Source organism: Delphinus delphis, chromosome 21 (assembly GCF_949987515.2).
Source record: "Delphinus delphis chromosome 21, mDelDel1.2, whole genome shotgun sequence".
Taxonomy (NCBI): Eukaryota; Metazoa; Chordata; class Mammalia; order Artiodactyla; family Delphinidae; genus Delphinus; species Delphinus delphis.
The window spans coordinates 14,796,846-14,811,846 of record NC_082703.1 but is presented as its reverse complement, the minus strand read 5'-3'; the positions used below and the strand labels follow the sequence as shown (position 1 = coordinate 14,811,846).

The 15,001-nt window shown below is 43.6% G+C and overlaps 1 protein-coding gene across 5 annotated transcripts in view; it reads left to right on the top strand.

Annotated features, from left to right (window-relative positions):
- DLC1 (DLC1 Rho GTPase activating protein) overlaps positions 1-15,001 on the top strand; it is a 389,008-nt gene that overhangs the window by 336,175 nt on the left and 37,832 nt on the right. Inside the window, exon 1 of one of the 5 annotated variants that reach the window (XM_060001272.1) lies at positions 9,802-10,056. The exons of 3 other annotated variants lie outside the window; for them this stretch is intronic. In XM_060001272.1, coding sequence (XP_059857255.1) covers positions 10,020-10,056 — 37 coding nt within the window. In that variant the 5' untranslated portion in view covers positions 9,802-10,019. Of the gene's footprint in view, positions 1-9,801; positions 10,057-10,135; positions 10,234-15,001 lie in introns of those variants that run through there. One more of the 5 variants, XM_060001273.1, reaches the window with a different exon arrangement.

Sequence of the window (15,001 nt, the reverse complement as noted above, 5' to 3'; positions counted from 1 at the left end):
AAACCAGCTCTCATGGGAAAAGAGTTCTAACACAGCAGATGCAGCCCTGGGTTTTGCAGCAGCATGCTCAGTGGGGCACCATGTTCTGTTTTGTTATTATTATTATTTTATTTTATTTTTGTGGTACGCGGGCCTCTCACTGCCGTGGCCTCTCCCGTTGCAGAGCACAGGCTCCGGACGCGCAGGCTTAGTGGCCATGGCTCACGGGGCCAGCCGCTCTGCGGCTGTGGGATCCTCCCAGACCGGGGCACGAACCCATGTCCCCTGCATCGGCAGGCGGACTCCCGACCACTGCGCCACCAGGGAAGCCCACCATGTTCTGTTTTGAATTGGTATGAGGCATGGTGGCCGACAGAGTGGATGCTTCTTTCTTTCCACCATTTTTTTTAATTAGTAGAGTTTTTGAAGGTTGGATATGTTAGAGCCCTATACAAGGAAGTGAATGTGAATATAAGTTCAGGTTTACACTGTAAATCAGGACAAACGAGAACCTATAGATGGCTGAGGGGACCGGAGAGAACATCTGGTCCAATCCCCTCATTTTACATTCTAGTAAAGGCGAGACCTGAAATCCTGCTCCAAGCTCACATAGTTTGACTTTAAAGCCCTGGTCATGATTATCATTGCAGAGAGACCCAGATTCAAGTCCTTGCTTCCTCAGTTATTAGCAGTGTGAAATCAAGCAAGCTACTAAGTAACCTCTCTGAGTTAAATACCTTACCTGTGATAATGTTTACCTCCAAATTATATTATGTCTTCAACCTAAAATCCTTAGCTAAATGATCCAGTATCCTTGTTTTGTCATATAAATTATATCTATTTTTATTTATATGTAATAAAGTATAATACTGATATATCATATATATCTAATATATATAATTTTAAATATAAACCAAGAAACAAGCGATATTATTATGTGAGCAACTCAAGGTCACTGATAATATGTGTGACCAGGTCAGGAACATGATTTATATCAGCATTCTTTCTTCTACACATGCATGGACTTACAGACCCTCAAAGATTCATTTTTCTAACTCAGACCCGGAAAACTCAGTTATGAAATTTACCTTTATTATATGTTTGTTTTGTCAACCCATCAAAAAGATAACAATAATCAGTACAGAAGTAGCTGTGAGTCCAACAGTAGAATATTTGTATAGGAGAGAGCCAATCTACTCTGTCTTCTGATAAATCTTCAATCGCCAGTCTTTCACAATTCATGATTCTTCTTGCCGGGGCTATTTTTAAAATGTCTAAGTTGGTGCCTTGCAGTTCCCCCCTGTACAGCTTAATTCAGCTGAATCCATGAGAGATAATTGACTGAATTAGTTATTCATGAAAAGCCAAGCTTGACAACTTACTGCGGCTTCATTCTCCTGTTGGCCATTAAAGTAAGTTGATGATCTGGAGCTGTGTAGGGGTTTCCAGAAATAACACTATAATGGCCAACATGCTGTATTAGCAGCTGAGAAAGAGAATTGTTTATTATTTTTCAGGCAGTCGCCCAAACCCATGCCATAGTATTTTTATTTTAGGACCCAATCTGCTATGAAGAAAAGCAACACATTACAACTCAAGTGAACACAAAACATCTCCTTAGTAAAAACAAACTCATGAGTGATTTCACACAGATTTTCAAAACTATGGAAACTCAATGCCCCTAGGTCTCCAACTTTTACACTGACCCTGCCAGCCTTTTGCAATCTTTACGGAGGGCTTACTCTATATACGGCACCTGTATGTGATGCTAGAGTAGATAGAAAAATCAAATAAGACACCTAGAATATTTCTTTGAGTAAATAATGAAACCTATAACTAAAGCAAAAAATCCTACCTGTTAAGTGACCTTGTTTTGCAAATTGATTTTGTGTCTTAGCATTTTTGGCTTCAAACCATATAGAGAAAACTACCGAGTTAATCATTAAAAAAAACAAATAAGATCTTTGAATTTTGTTTGAATCTTGTTAATTTTTTAGTATCATAAATAAACAATCTTAAAAGGCAGATAACAAACTAGTAAAAATATTTTTATAATAAATGACAAATGGTTAATATTGCTAAGAAAAGACAAAATGCTGCATCAAAAAAATGCTGTGAGATTAAATAGGCAAATCCTAAAATTACCACTGGTTAATAAATATGAAAATACTCAACCAGTATAACAAAAGGAATGGACACAAAAGGACAAATACTGTATGATTCCAGTTATATGAGATACATAGAATAGTTAAATTCCTAGAGACAGCAAGAAGAACAGTGGTTACCAGGGACTGGGGAAGAGAAGAATGGGGAATTATTATTAAATAGAAACAGAGCTTCAGCTGGGGAAGATGAAAAAGTTTTGGAGATGGATAGTGGTGATAGCTACACAATGATATAAATGTACTTAATGCCATTGAAATGTACACATAAAAATGGTTAAAATAAATTTTGTTATGTATGTTTTACTACAATAAAAAATTTATCCCATTTAGTATTCAAACATAGACTTAAACAATAATGAGATAATATATTTTTGCTTATTAAATTAGCAAAAGAAATGGAAATTATAATGCTGGCAATACTTAACATGAAGAGAAATAGGTACATTCAAACACTGGTAAAAATGTAAAATAGGTAATTACTTTCTAGTTCAGAAATATATATCAAATGTCCTAATACCCTTTGACCTCTTAAGTCAAAGTAAGTGAATTTGCCTAAAGAAATTATCATTCTTTTTTTCTAAATTTCTTTTTAAAATGTATTTATTTTTGGCTGCGTTGGGTCTTCGCTGCTGCGCGCGGGCTTTCTCTAGTTGCAGTGAGCGGGGGCTACTCTTTGTTGCGTTGCACAGGCTTCTCATTGTGGTGGCTTCTCTTGCTGCAGAGCACGGGCTCTAGGCACGCAGGCTTCAGTAGTTGTGGCACATGGGCTTCAGTAGTTGTGGCATGCAGGCTCAGTAGTTGTGGCGCACATGCTTAGTTGCTCTGCGGCATGCGGGATCTTCCTGGAACAGGGCTTGAACCCGTGTTCCCTGCATTGGCAGGCGGATTCTTAACCACTGTGCCACCTGGGAAGTCCCGGAAATTACCATTCTTGCTCTTTAAAATTTATTATACAAGGATGTTCACTAAAGGAAAAATGGTGAAAAATTTAAAGTTCAACATTTAACTTATTTGTTGCGTATCCATAAGAAGGTATACGAAGCAACTATAAAAACCTCTATTCTTCAATACAGCAATATTTTAAGTGCAATAAAATATTACAAACAATATATTCTATGATCCCAATGCTGTACAATAAAAGTATCTGTCCTAAAAAACGGACTGAGGGCTTCCCTGGTGACGCAGTGGTTAAGAATCCTCCTACCAATGCAGGGGACACGGGTTCGAGCCCTGGTCTGGTAAGATCCCACATGCTGCTGGAGCAACTAAGCCCGTGCGCCACAGCTACTGAGCCTGCGTTCTAGAGCCGGCGAGCCACAACTACTGAGCCTGCGTGCCGCAACTACTAAAGCCCGCGTGCCTAGAGACCGTGCTCCACAACGAGAAAAAAGCCACTGCAATGAGAAGCCCGCGCACCGCAACAAAGAGTAGCCCCCGCTCGCCACAACTAGAGAAAGCCCGTGTGCAGCAACGAAGACCCAACGCAGCCAAAAATAAATAAATAAATAAATTTATTTACTTATTTATTTTTTAAAAAAAGACTGAGAAGAGAGACATAAAAATGTAAATCATCTGCAGTTGTCTCTGGTAGTGTGATTATGAGTTTTGTTTCTTTCTTTATACTTTCCCTATTTCCTAAACTTTTTAACAATAAATACTTTATAATCATAAAAGTTAAATAATAAGAAAGCAAAATATTAAATATTATTAGTTCTTATAAAATAATGTTCAGCTTTCAATAAATTATGTGCTACAGACTAAAAAAAAAACTGTACTATTGAGGATAATGTCAGAATAAACAAAGAATCAAAAGCATGCCATTAAAATTGACTAATTCAGTGGGAAAGTAGCCCAGTTTCTTTTGTGGATTCAAAAAGGATCGCGATTTTTACTTTTCTCTGGCCTGACATTTGTGTTGTCAGAAGCCACTTGAAAGACTCAGAGCAGTCCTTGGTGAAGCTCAGATGGCAGTTGGAGGTGGCAGAGGCACTGACTAGGTGTCCCGGGGTCCCTTCTCTTTCATTTTGAGCTGTGAAGCCTTGGGCTGATCAGCTATCTAAACTATTAAATGAAATAGCCTTTCAAAGGAGATTCTACTGTAAATATTGTAATTATCTCAGGAAAGCATGCCCACTGATTTACCAAATCAGGATTATGTCCAACCCACCAGTGAACTATGACAGAACTGTATCTATTTCTACTTTCTACCTAAGAGCTTTCTTCTCCAAGCCCTCTTTTTATATTCTTTTTTTGGTCATTTGCCGAAGTTTTTTTTTTAACTGAGGTATAATTGACATATAACATTACATCCGTTTCAGGTGTAAAACGTAACGATTCAATGTATGTATATATTGCAAAATGATCACCACAGTAAGTCTAGAATAAGTCTAATTAACAGCCATCACCACACATCATTGCAAAAAATTTTCTTTCTTATGGTTAGAGCTTTTAAGATCTACCCTCTTAGCAACTTTCAAATATGCAACACGGTGTTTATTAACTATAGTTACTATGCTCTACATGACATCCCAGGATTTATTTATTCCTGTTCAATTTTGTTTCATCAGCACACTGCCTTTCTAGGATTTAATAAATTGTTGTTGAATGATAAAAGTTCTGTGCCAGGCTAGATCGTATTTGGGGCTTAAGTGATTATTCAGAAAGTAGATTTATATCACACTTATGCAGGAACAAGGGACTCCCCGCTCTGAACTAAAACTATCACTGACAGATTAAGTTAACCTTCCCCATATTTTTAACTTCACTTGTTCAAAAGATGTAGTCAAAAAAAGGTCTGACTGAATAAGAGAGCTATTCTAGGTAGAATTAAAAGAAGGCTAATTTATCTCACCTCCTAAACGCTTGCTTTTTCTCCTCTTTCACCATCCTACACCCCTGGCATCTGGGTTTCAGATATTTTTGAAAAGGCTAAATACCAGGGTAGATGGTGGGGAAAGAACCCAGACTTGGTTCATGGAAGCTTAACCATAAATGAATGTTTTAAGGACAACCATTAAATTTCAAATTTAATTATTTCTCTGAATTGGATACTGTTTACAAATTATTTTAACAACTTTCTACTATTTGTCATATTTCCTTCGAACATTACAAATAAAAAACTATTTTCCGCACTCATTTCACAATGCTCCATTGAACACAAATTATATTACATTTTCCAAGCATCAGTCTTTTAGTTCCTGTGGGAGAGAAATAAATTTCCAAAGAGATTGCTTGGCTCCTATCACTAGAGCAGAGGTTTAAACTAGTTGCCCCAGGGCTAAATGAAGCCCAAAGTTGAAATTACTTGGCATGTGTTTCAATTTTTTTTTAATTAGTGCCAGCATCTAAAAACTGGGACATGTGGTATAAAAATTTAGAAATCTATGGGCTCTTGAAAAACAATCTCTAAACCCAGAACAATGGGTTGCTGTGTTAACACAGCCAACAACCAAGTGAGCCTGAGTGGCAGTGCTTCTTGGAGGGCTTCTGGGTTCCTCACTTTTCACCATCCCACTGTGACTTGCTTCCCTCACCAGCATTACCTGCCTGAGTGCCTGTAGACACCTAAGTTTTATTCTTTTTTCTTTAATGGAAAAAATGTGGGAAAAAATGCAAGAGGACAAATGCCCATGGACAATATCAATGATATCTAATAGTAATCATTAAAATAGAGTAGGAACCAGAGAGTAGCCCACTTAGCCACTCAGCCTTCTGTCATGCAGCTTAGGAGTTCGCTCTGTGATTTTTGTGGCCTTGGTAATACAACACTTGAATGTGGAAACATCCATGTAGATGACAGGGCACAGCTATCCCTGTGAATAGCTTCCTGAAACTGATGCTCCAACTGAGAACAGCGTGGCAGGAAGTGAACAGCAGCAGCGCAGGTCCTCATGTCAAAGCTTTTGCTGTTGTTTGTTTTAACCTCCATTGAGAGCAAATACTTAACAGCAGCAACAACGGTAGCAAAAAAACTTGGTGTAATTTGTGACGGCTTTTTATTCTCATGTATTGAAGGGGTACCAGAAGACCATATATACTGCGGGCTGGGAAATGTGCTACATTAATCTCTGCCTCTTACAGTCCAGTGTTTCAATACCCAAATCTCATGTCATGCGTCAGCTAACAAACCCAGTCTAATGGCATCTTCCAATGACAGACAAATGACACCATGGGTGATGAGTTGAAGGTTACATGGAGAGGAAGGACTCTGCTCTGTCCTGGGGACCCTCTTTCATCTGGAAAGGACCACTGTTTGTTTAACTCTTAATGACTTTTCACTTCTTCCTTCCCCCAGTTTGTAAAGGCTCCTCAGATTCCCAAAGGTTGAAGTCAAGGTCTTGTTTTGTTTTCATCTTCTCCTAGATGATTAGTTAAATACTAATTGCATGGCTTAGTTTGATGTGAACACTTAGTAATATATAATAATAATGTCTAGCCTTGTCGAGTGCTTATTATGTGCCAAGCACTAATGTTCCTGAGCTTTTTCAATCCTCATTAAAAACCTCATGAGATATGCACTGTTTAAACCTCTTTTTTCAAAGATGAAGAAACCGAAGTTTGGGAGGCTAAATAATATACTCATCACACAGCTGATAAGTGGCCTTTTCCAAGAGTCCTGCTTTCAACCATATTCTACAAGTGTAGCAGTTTTCAAAATGTAGCATGTCCATTTCTAACAGGAGTAAGAATTTAAAAAATAAAATTTGGGATTTGGCCCAGGTCACAGGCTGTGTCAATAAACCAAAGAATGGAAGAAAATGATGAGATTCAGGGAAGGTCAAATGCAGACCAATGCATCACCAAGGAAAATGTGTCGGGAATTATTAATACTACTAGGTGATGAGCAATCCATATCTCACAAACCTCCAGAGAGAGGGAATGAAATGAGAGAAGATCCAGAGGAGACAACATCAGTGATCAAGGAAAAAGGAATGAGGTTTGAACAAGAAGAGACAAAAAGATTAGCAGGTTCTATTCTGGGAAGATGAATACTTAGTGGCAGGTGGTACATCAAGATTGCACAGACCCTAGAAACCCAATTCACTTAAAACACAACTTCAGGGCTTCCCTGGTGGCGCAGTGGTTGAGAGTCCGCCTGCCGATGCAGGGGACACGGGTTCGTGCCCTGGTCCGGGAAGATCCCACATGCCGCGGAGCAGCTGGGCCTGTGAGCCATGGCCGCTGAGCCTGCGCGTCCGGAGCCTGTGCTCCACAACGGGAGAGGCCACAGCAGCGAGAGGCCCGCGTACCGCAAAAAAAAAAACCACAACTTCACCCAGCTAATAATACATATTAAGAATTTATTCTGAGAATTGATATGCTTTGGAGGAGATGCTTAGAATATCTGTAACTTTGAGGTTTGGATTGTTAATAAATAAGGGAAGTTAGTGTATAAGAGAAGTTTAGGTGGTATACTCCTATTTCCTAAGTTCGAAGTACGCACTGCAGCCTGAACGAAGATTTCAAAATGCAAATCTGATCCTGGGATGCCTTCTTCCTTTACAGCGGCTTCTCACTGTTTATTGCTGTTAAGGATTTTTAAAACTCCTCAACACAGTCATGCAGGGAATTGAAAGTTCTTGCCTTTACTTTTCCAGTATCCCCTGAATCACATTCCCCCTTGCTGGCAACTGTGGGTGGTTTTTTTTGTTTGTTTTGTTTTGTTTTTGCGGTACGCGGGCCTCTCACTGTTGTGGCCTCTCCGGTTGCGGATCACAGGCTCCGGACGCGCAGGCTCAGCGGCCATGGCTCACCGGCCCAGCCGCTCCGCGGCATGTGGGATCCTCCCAGACCAGGGCACGAACCCATGTCCCCTGCATCGGCAGGCGGACTCTCAACCACTGCGCCACCAGGGAAGCCCACTGTGGGTGTTTTGACAGTTCCTGCAGCTTACGAATTTCAGAGGGAAGCTCCCTCTTCTTGTCTTTCTGGGCCAGGTCAGGTCCCCACTTCCTGGGGCCCTCACAGCACCTCTTTTTCATAAGCCCCTGTTGCTTCCTCAGCAGATTAAACTCTGAGCAGGCAGAGGTGGGCCTGCCCTTGCTTATTTTGGTGTCCCCAGCAGTTCTAAGTAGGTAAAAGCCCTGGAAATACCTGTGAAGTAAAGGAACCCCTCGCCCTCCAGAGATGCCACTCTTCAGAGCCCAATTCTGGTTTGGGTAACTAAGGAAGTCGGTGGTGAAATGAGTGTTTTTATTTTGTTTTTGAAAAAATGGGGTGAAAAAGAGTCTTGCATATGTCAACTAAGACACAGCTATGAAATCAATACATTTTAAACTATAATCAAGAGACTAAATTCTCCCATTTGTATTTAACCCCACTTAAAAAGACTCTGCTCCAAGCTTCCATATCCCCTACCCTTTATGTATCCCCATCTAAGACACTATATATATTTCACTTATTTATTTTGTTTACTGTGCATCTTCCCCACTAGGAAGTAAACTCCAGAAGGGAAGGGATGTTTATATTTTTTGTTCCCTGCTATATCTCCAGAGCCTAGAACAGTGTTTGGCACATGGTAAATAAATGCTCTGGATATATTTGTTGAATGAATGAGTTTAGGTTAGTAGTTTTCTTTGCGCAGCGGTAATAGGCAGAAAGCATCAATTAGCCCCAAAGGAAATTTTCATGCAATCCTGGTCTGAGTTTTTAAAAATCTTACAAAGATTATAGTCAGTTGTGATCTTTTAAAATGAGGCTTCCTTTTATATCAGGGGTCCTCAAATTAAAGTGCACCAGAATCACCTGAGGGCTTGTAAAAAATGCAGGTTCTCAACATCAGAGATTCTAATTCTGCAGCCTAGAGTCCACTCTACCAGTTCCAGGAGCCGCACTGGGTTGTGGCCCAAGGGCCTTGGTTTGGAAAACACTGGTTCTGACTGCACACTGCAGAGTCAGCACGTGCTGAGTATAAGTTGTCCCTCTCTACCACAGTGTCAGTTATTTACTTTTGCTCTGTACCCCTGTGCACCTTAGCAATGAATGATGAATGTCCCAGGGACAGGTCCTCTTCTCCCCATTTTACACATGGCGAAACACTGACTCACCCCTACCTCCCCACTTCGCCTCCGTTCCCAGGAATTTATGCGGTTCCCATCAGGAAGAGAGGCAGAATAACAGAGGTTAAAAAAAAAAAAAAAAGTGTGCAAAGCTACCAAGAAAAAGATGAGGGGGAAAGTGCGTGGTGTCCCAGCGTGGAGCCCAGACCTCCCCAGAAAGTAAATGCCTCCTGGGTCCAGCCTTTGTCTTGCCAATAGTTGGGAGAATTTTAGGGGCTTCCCCCTGCAGACTCGCGGGCCGGAGGAAAGCATTCCGGACCCTGGCGGAGGAGGAGCCGGGCGGAGCGGAGCTAGGAGGGGCGGGGCCAGGGAACTGCCTGAGGCGGCGGTGGGCAAGTCGGGCCGCAGGGAGGAGGGGAGGGGAGGTGTCTGAGCTCGAGGTGGGGCGGGGCCGGGAGAGCGGGGTGGGGCCTGAGGCCTGCGAGAGGCTGCTGCTGGCTACCCTGGCAGCGGGGAGGCGACGCGCAGGGCCTGGTCCCTCCACTCAGGGGTGGGCGGTGCGGGAGGGCGCGGCCGGCTGGCTACGCGGGAGGCAGAGCGCTCAAGCGGCTAGTGCGAGGGCGCTTCGCTCTGGTCCTGGCCATGGCCGTACTCCTGGGAAGCCAGCGCTCCCAGGCTTCTCGCCCAGCTCCCTGAGCGCTCTCCCTTTTCGATCTCGGGCAGACACCAAGTTCTTTCCGGAGTGGCGAGTAAGGATGCGCTGAGGACCGCTGGGTCGCGCGTCTCGGGTGCCGCCGTGGGTCCGGGCGCCGGAGCCGAGCTGCGTGGGGCTGCCTCGATTTCCCCACTGCGCGCCCGCCGTCCCCCGCCGCACTTGATGTGCAGAGAGAAGCCGGACACCATGATCCTAACACGTAAGCTAGACTTGTGCCTTGCCGTCAGGCCGGCCGCAAGAGCCAGCTGCGGAGGGGACCCGCCGCGGAGGAAATGTCACCCTGCCTTGTCAAGTCGGTGCCTGACGTTCTGTGCTTTTGAAGCGCTTTCCGAGGAGGCTCGGAACCGAGTCGCCCGAGTTTCTTGGAGTGGAGGAGGTGGAGTGTGGGGAAAACAAGGGTCGTAGTTCGGGGAGGGAGGTCTTAATCTCGGGTAATGACCCCTGGGGGCCGCGGGCCGGCACGCCCGGTGGGCTCCGGGAAGGGCTGCGGGCTGGAAGGCGACCGTGACTGATGAAGTGAAACCCACAATAACTTCCGGCCCGGGCTGGGGGCGCAGGGCCGGTCCGGGATCGCAGGACCCGTTGGCTTCCTGCCCAGCTGCGCTGGCGGCCCTTCTATTCTTTTCTAAATCCCAGGCGGTGGCCTCTGGCTCTGAGGGTCGCGGCGCGATCTTCTTTCTACTCTCTTCCCTTCGAGGACCGTTCCGGGCTCCGTACTTGCTGTCCTTCACCATACAAGTCCAAAATCAACGTTGACTCTCTTGAGAATCTTATTTAGGGATGTTTAGACCGTAGTGACCCTTGGAAAGTTTTTTTTTTTAACTACTTTAAAGTAAATTCACCAAAAAATTGTTTTAATTTCCAGACGTCTTTGTTCAAGTATTTTAGACGCTGGAAAATAACTCAGGCTTAGCCAGGAAAGTCTCGCTTTGGTGGCTGCCGGCCTCTGGAGAATGTTGGAGGTGTTTAGCCAGTCCAACATGTGGGGCGCCTGCTGGAAGGCTATGCCTTCACGTGCTGGGGCGTTGGATTGGGTTTCCTAAAATGCCCCATGGAGACGCCCACGCCCTTGGCTCCGGAGGAGGCGCCCGCGCGCCGAGAGTCCCGGGGCCGGCGAAAGGAAGGAAGCGCACTGCGCGATCCGGCTTTTTCCGTAGCGAGGCGACGGCCTTTTGGACCCCTACCCCCCTCTGTGTCCCTGTCCCCACCTTCAGCGTCGCGGGCCGAGCCTTTGATCCTTCGAGAGGAGTTACACCTCTGGCCACTGCAAACCGACGCCGCCACGTGTAACTTACTGTCTCCGCGCCACTTCCCCAGCGCACAGCCCCTGTCTCGAGGGGAGTCAGAGCTTGCCCGGAGTGAGGCCGGCGGGGAGGGAATCCTGTGTCTGCAGCCTGCTTGCTGGGCGAATCTGGGAATTGACAGGACCTCTCTGTACCTCCTTCATCTGCAACATGGGGGTAATAACTGTGTTTACTGCGTGGGGAGGTGTTGAGGATCAAACGAGCTAATACAAGGGCTTAGCCCAGTGTCTGGGACTGATGTTCAGTACCCAATTTATGCTAATTAGTGTAGAAGTAAGCCCCTGCATATAATCATTAATCTGTACTGTGGAGAAGAAAACCTTTCCTCATGCTTGCGTTGACTGAGTCATGTTACACTCAACTTGGTTAGCAAATGGGTACATTCTTAGGATTCAGTAGCTGCCTCAGTGATTGCCGGTGAGATGGAGGAATGCAGTCCAGGCAGAGCCATCCGTTATGCAAAGATGCGTGAGGGCGGAACATATGACGCATTTGGATGGAAAAAAATCACAGCTATGGAGAAGGCAGAATACTGAGTCTCAAATTACATTTTTTTTTTTTTTTTTTTTGCAAAACTCTGTTTGCTGAAGGGATGAGGGAAAATAATAGCCCAGCAGAACTCTGGATGTAAATCTATCAGCAGCTCCAAGAGGTTGACTAATTCAGCATCCATCTGGACTGCAGGCTGGTCCTCCGCAGAGATAATTTACCGAGCATAAGTGTGGAATTAATGCAGGCACCCAGTGCCATCTTGGCTTGCAGCCTGCAGCAGATGGTCCGAGGGGTGCCCTGTAAGTCAACAGCCCCCCTAATAGAACTAAAGTCCTGGGAAATGAGTGTCAAATAGTTAGCAGATGTGCATTCAGACGTTATTTCGAGACGTTTTCTGAGAAAATGTTGGCGATTGTGTGTATTAATTTTTATTGTGGCCTGCCAGATTTACAGCGTGGTCCAATCCTAGGTGCATATTTTTTTCATTAGCACTACTGTTCAGAGTTTAAAATGAAGCACAGCAGACTTTCTCTCCCAGCTGTTTTTAAAAGTTCGCTTTTGACAAAACCAGATTTTATTTTATTTCAAGCCACCTTACACCAGGGGGCCGCAACGCCGGGCCCGCGGACCCATACCGGTCCGTGGCCTGTTAGGAACCTGGCCGCACAGCAGGAGGTGAGTGGTTGGGGAGCGAGCGAAGCTGCGTCTGCTGCCGCCCATCGCTCTTCATCACTCGCGTTACTGCCGGAACCATCCCCCCACCCCGGTCTGTGGAAAAATTGCCTTCCACGAAACCGGTCGTGGTGCCAAAAAGGTTGGGGATCCCCGCCTTACACCAAACTTGCTGGAAGCTCAAGAAAGGGGGCTGACATGGTTTCCCTACTCCACAGAATGAGATTAAGTAGCTTCCAACTTGATCTTTCCCAAGAGTGGATGAGAAACGTCATTTCAGTGACTTACTTATGTATTAACTTCCTAATTGTGGATCTTATGAGAAACACCATTTACCTCCTTAAAGAATGAAAATGTTACACTGTTAAGCAATTAACTATGGCTAAGGAAGGCGGTGTTCCAAGTTTTAATACACTGGACTAATCAAAGGATTTTCCTATAGTTTTGGAGCAAAGGTTCTGAGAGACTGGATGCCCCTTTAAAACCAAAGCCTTTTTTTCTTTATTTTGTTATTGTTCTATATTGTAGTTCAAAAACCAAAGACCAAGCAAAGTTTAAGGGTGTTTTTACATTAAAGGGGGATGTTTGATTGCTTCTGGAAAATATACCATATTAATAGAAAAGCTTGTTATGATTAAACAATTTATCCCTGTGAAGTCGGTGAAAAATGTAGATAGTACTTAAACTCTTCCTTGTAAAACTGGTGTGGGGCTTTAAAGAGGGTATGGGAGGCCCCAGTGAGATGCCTTGCAATCAGAAGCTTGGTGGGATTCCAAGAGGTGGTTTTAAATAGAAAAATAAGTACTTGGGTTTCCCTTGGTGTCCCCATGGAGATTTTAAGCCATGATGCAACGTTCAAATGAGAGTGGTATTTTTATGACTTAGGTGGGTAAATATGCAATTTGAAAATATTCAGGGGAGGGTGATTTGGTTCAGAAGAATGGGGGCATCCAAAGTACAGTGGGTGAAGTGAATCGTACTTTTCTGAAGAGAGCCTTGTGCTGGACAGGATGGTCCAGTATTGTAAACATGCGTTTCTCATGCTTAGCTCTCCTTCCTAGCAACAGGAAGACGGAAATGAGGCCATGCAAAAAAAAAAAAAAAAGACCCTGAAGGTTCCAGACAATACTTGACCCACCCTAGCATTCACCCTGTACAACCAGAGGACTTGCAAAAGTAAAAATAACTTCAGATGTTTCCCCTTCCTCCCTGGACATTGCCAAATCGCTACAGACCGAATTCTCAGTGCTTTAGAACATTATAGCACAAGCTGGCCCATGGTACAACTGTCAGGGAGGCTCACGTCATGCCAAGCCTGTTGACATTATAAAGCAGACCCGGGGAGAAGGGTGATTTTCATTTTTAAAGTTGGGTTAGTCTAATGCTTAGAATTATATGAGTTAGAATCCAGTGGAGGAGAGAGAATTTAATTTCTAAACTTAGTCATTTCTCTTGAGTTTCTCTGAGTGTTCATTTTAGCTGGGTTTACCTCTAAGATGCTTACTTTGGCATTGGGGGCTACAACACAAAGGAGTAATCTATACAGCGTTCAAGACATCAAAAATTGTCCTCTTTGCTGGTGGTCAGGGGGAACTTATACTCAACCATAAAGTATAAATATCCAGCACTGTGTCCTAAAAAGCACAGTCCCAAGTGCCTCTTTTCCGTGGCTGTGAAATTAGGAGGAAAATGCTCTTCTGCAGTGGATTTTCACAATTGTCTGTGTATCTGACCGTGTGGCCATTGTGTAGGGAGGAGTTCCAGGACTTGACGGTAATTCTTACTCTTTTAAGAAGGACAGTGCTATAGGGTTAAAATATGTTTTATAAGAATGGATGGCTGGAGTGAGTACAATCAGTGGTGTTTTCTTGTCGCCTCAAATTAGTCAGAAATCTCATTAATGTAAAAGGGGTAAGATTCCCAGATGAGAAAGGCTCTTCCTGTCTGTTTGTACTTTTCCTTGTGGGAGCCTGTGTTGTTGTTAAGGATTATCATGATCAATGATAAGTAGGGCGTAGTCCTGCTGGAGCTTCTTTAATTAGGTCTACTGTGTCTTAACATTTTTTTCACTAGCTATTCCCTTCTTGCCATCATAATTAACAATGGGTAGGAAGAAAGTCTTGAGTTTTTAGCCCATATGTATGTAGATAGATAGATAGATAGATACACACATAAACAATAGTCATCCTTCTCTAGTGTGGATACTCCTTTTTAATTTTTATTAAAAATCCACAGACTTTTGACAGAATAGTAATAACATTATAGAAGCTAAAATTTATTGTGAAGTTTGCTTTCATTGTCACATGTAATCTTCACGGCAACCTCACAAAGTAGATATAATTATTCCCATTTTACAGATGAGGAATCTGAGGCTCGGGGGAGTTCAATACCTTGCCTGAGATCACCTACTGTACATGATAGCTAGGATTTCATCCAGGTGTGTGTGGCCGTAGATTCCATTTATGGACATATATTTGGCAGGAGTTGATTCAATTGAGGAAACAATATTTGGTGGCCAAATAGAACCTTGCAATTACTTTGCAGTTTCCTAGGGGGCTTGTGCTGGTAGGTAGAGAGCTGAAATGTTAGGGTCCCGGGTTGACAAATGAGTGGTTTCTGCGTCCTGTCTCAGGGGCCTCATGAATGGAGAACTCGAGCCTCTGTCTTTAATATTTG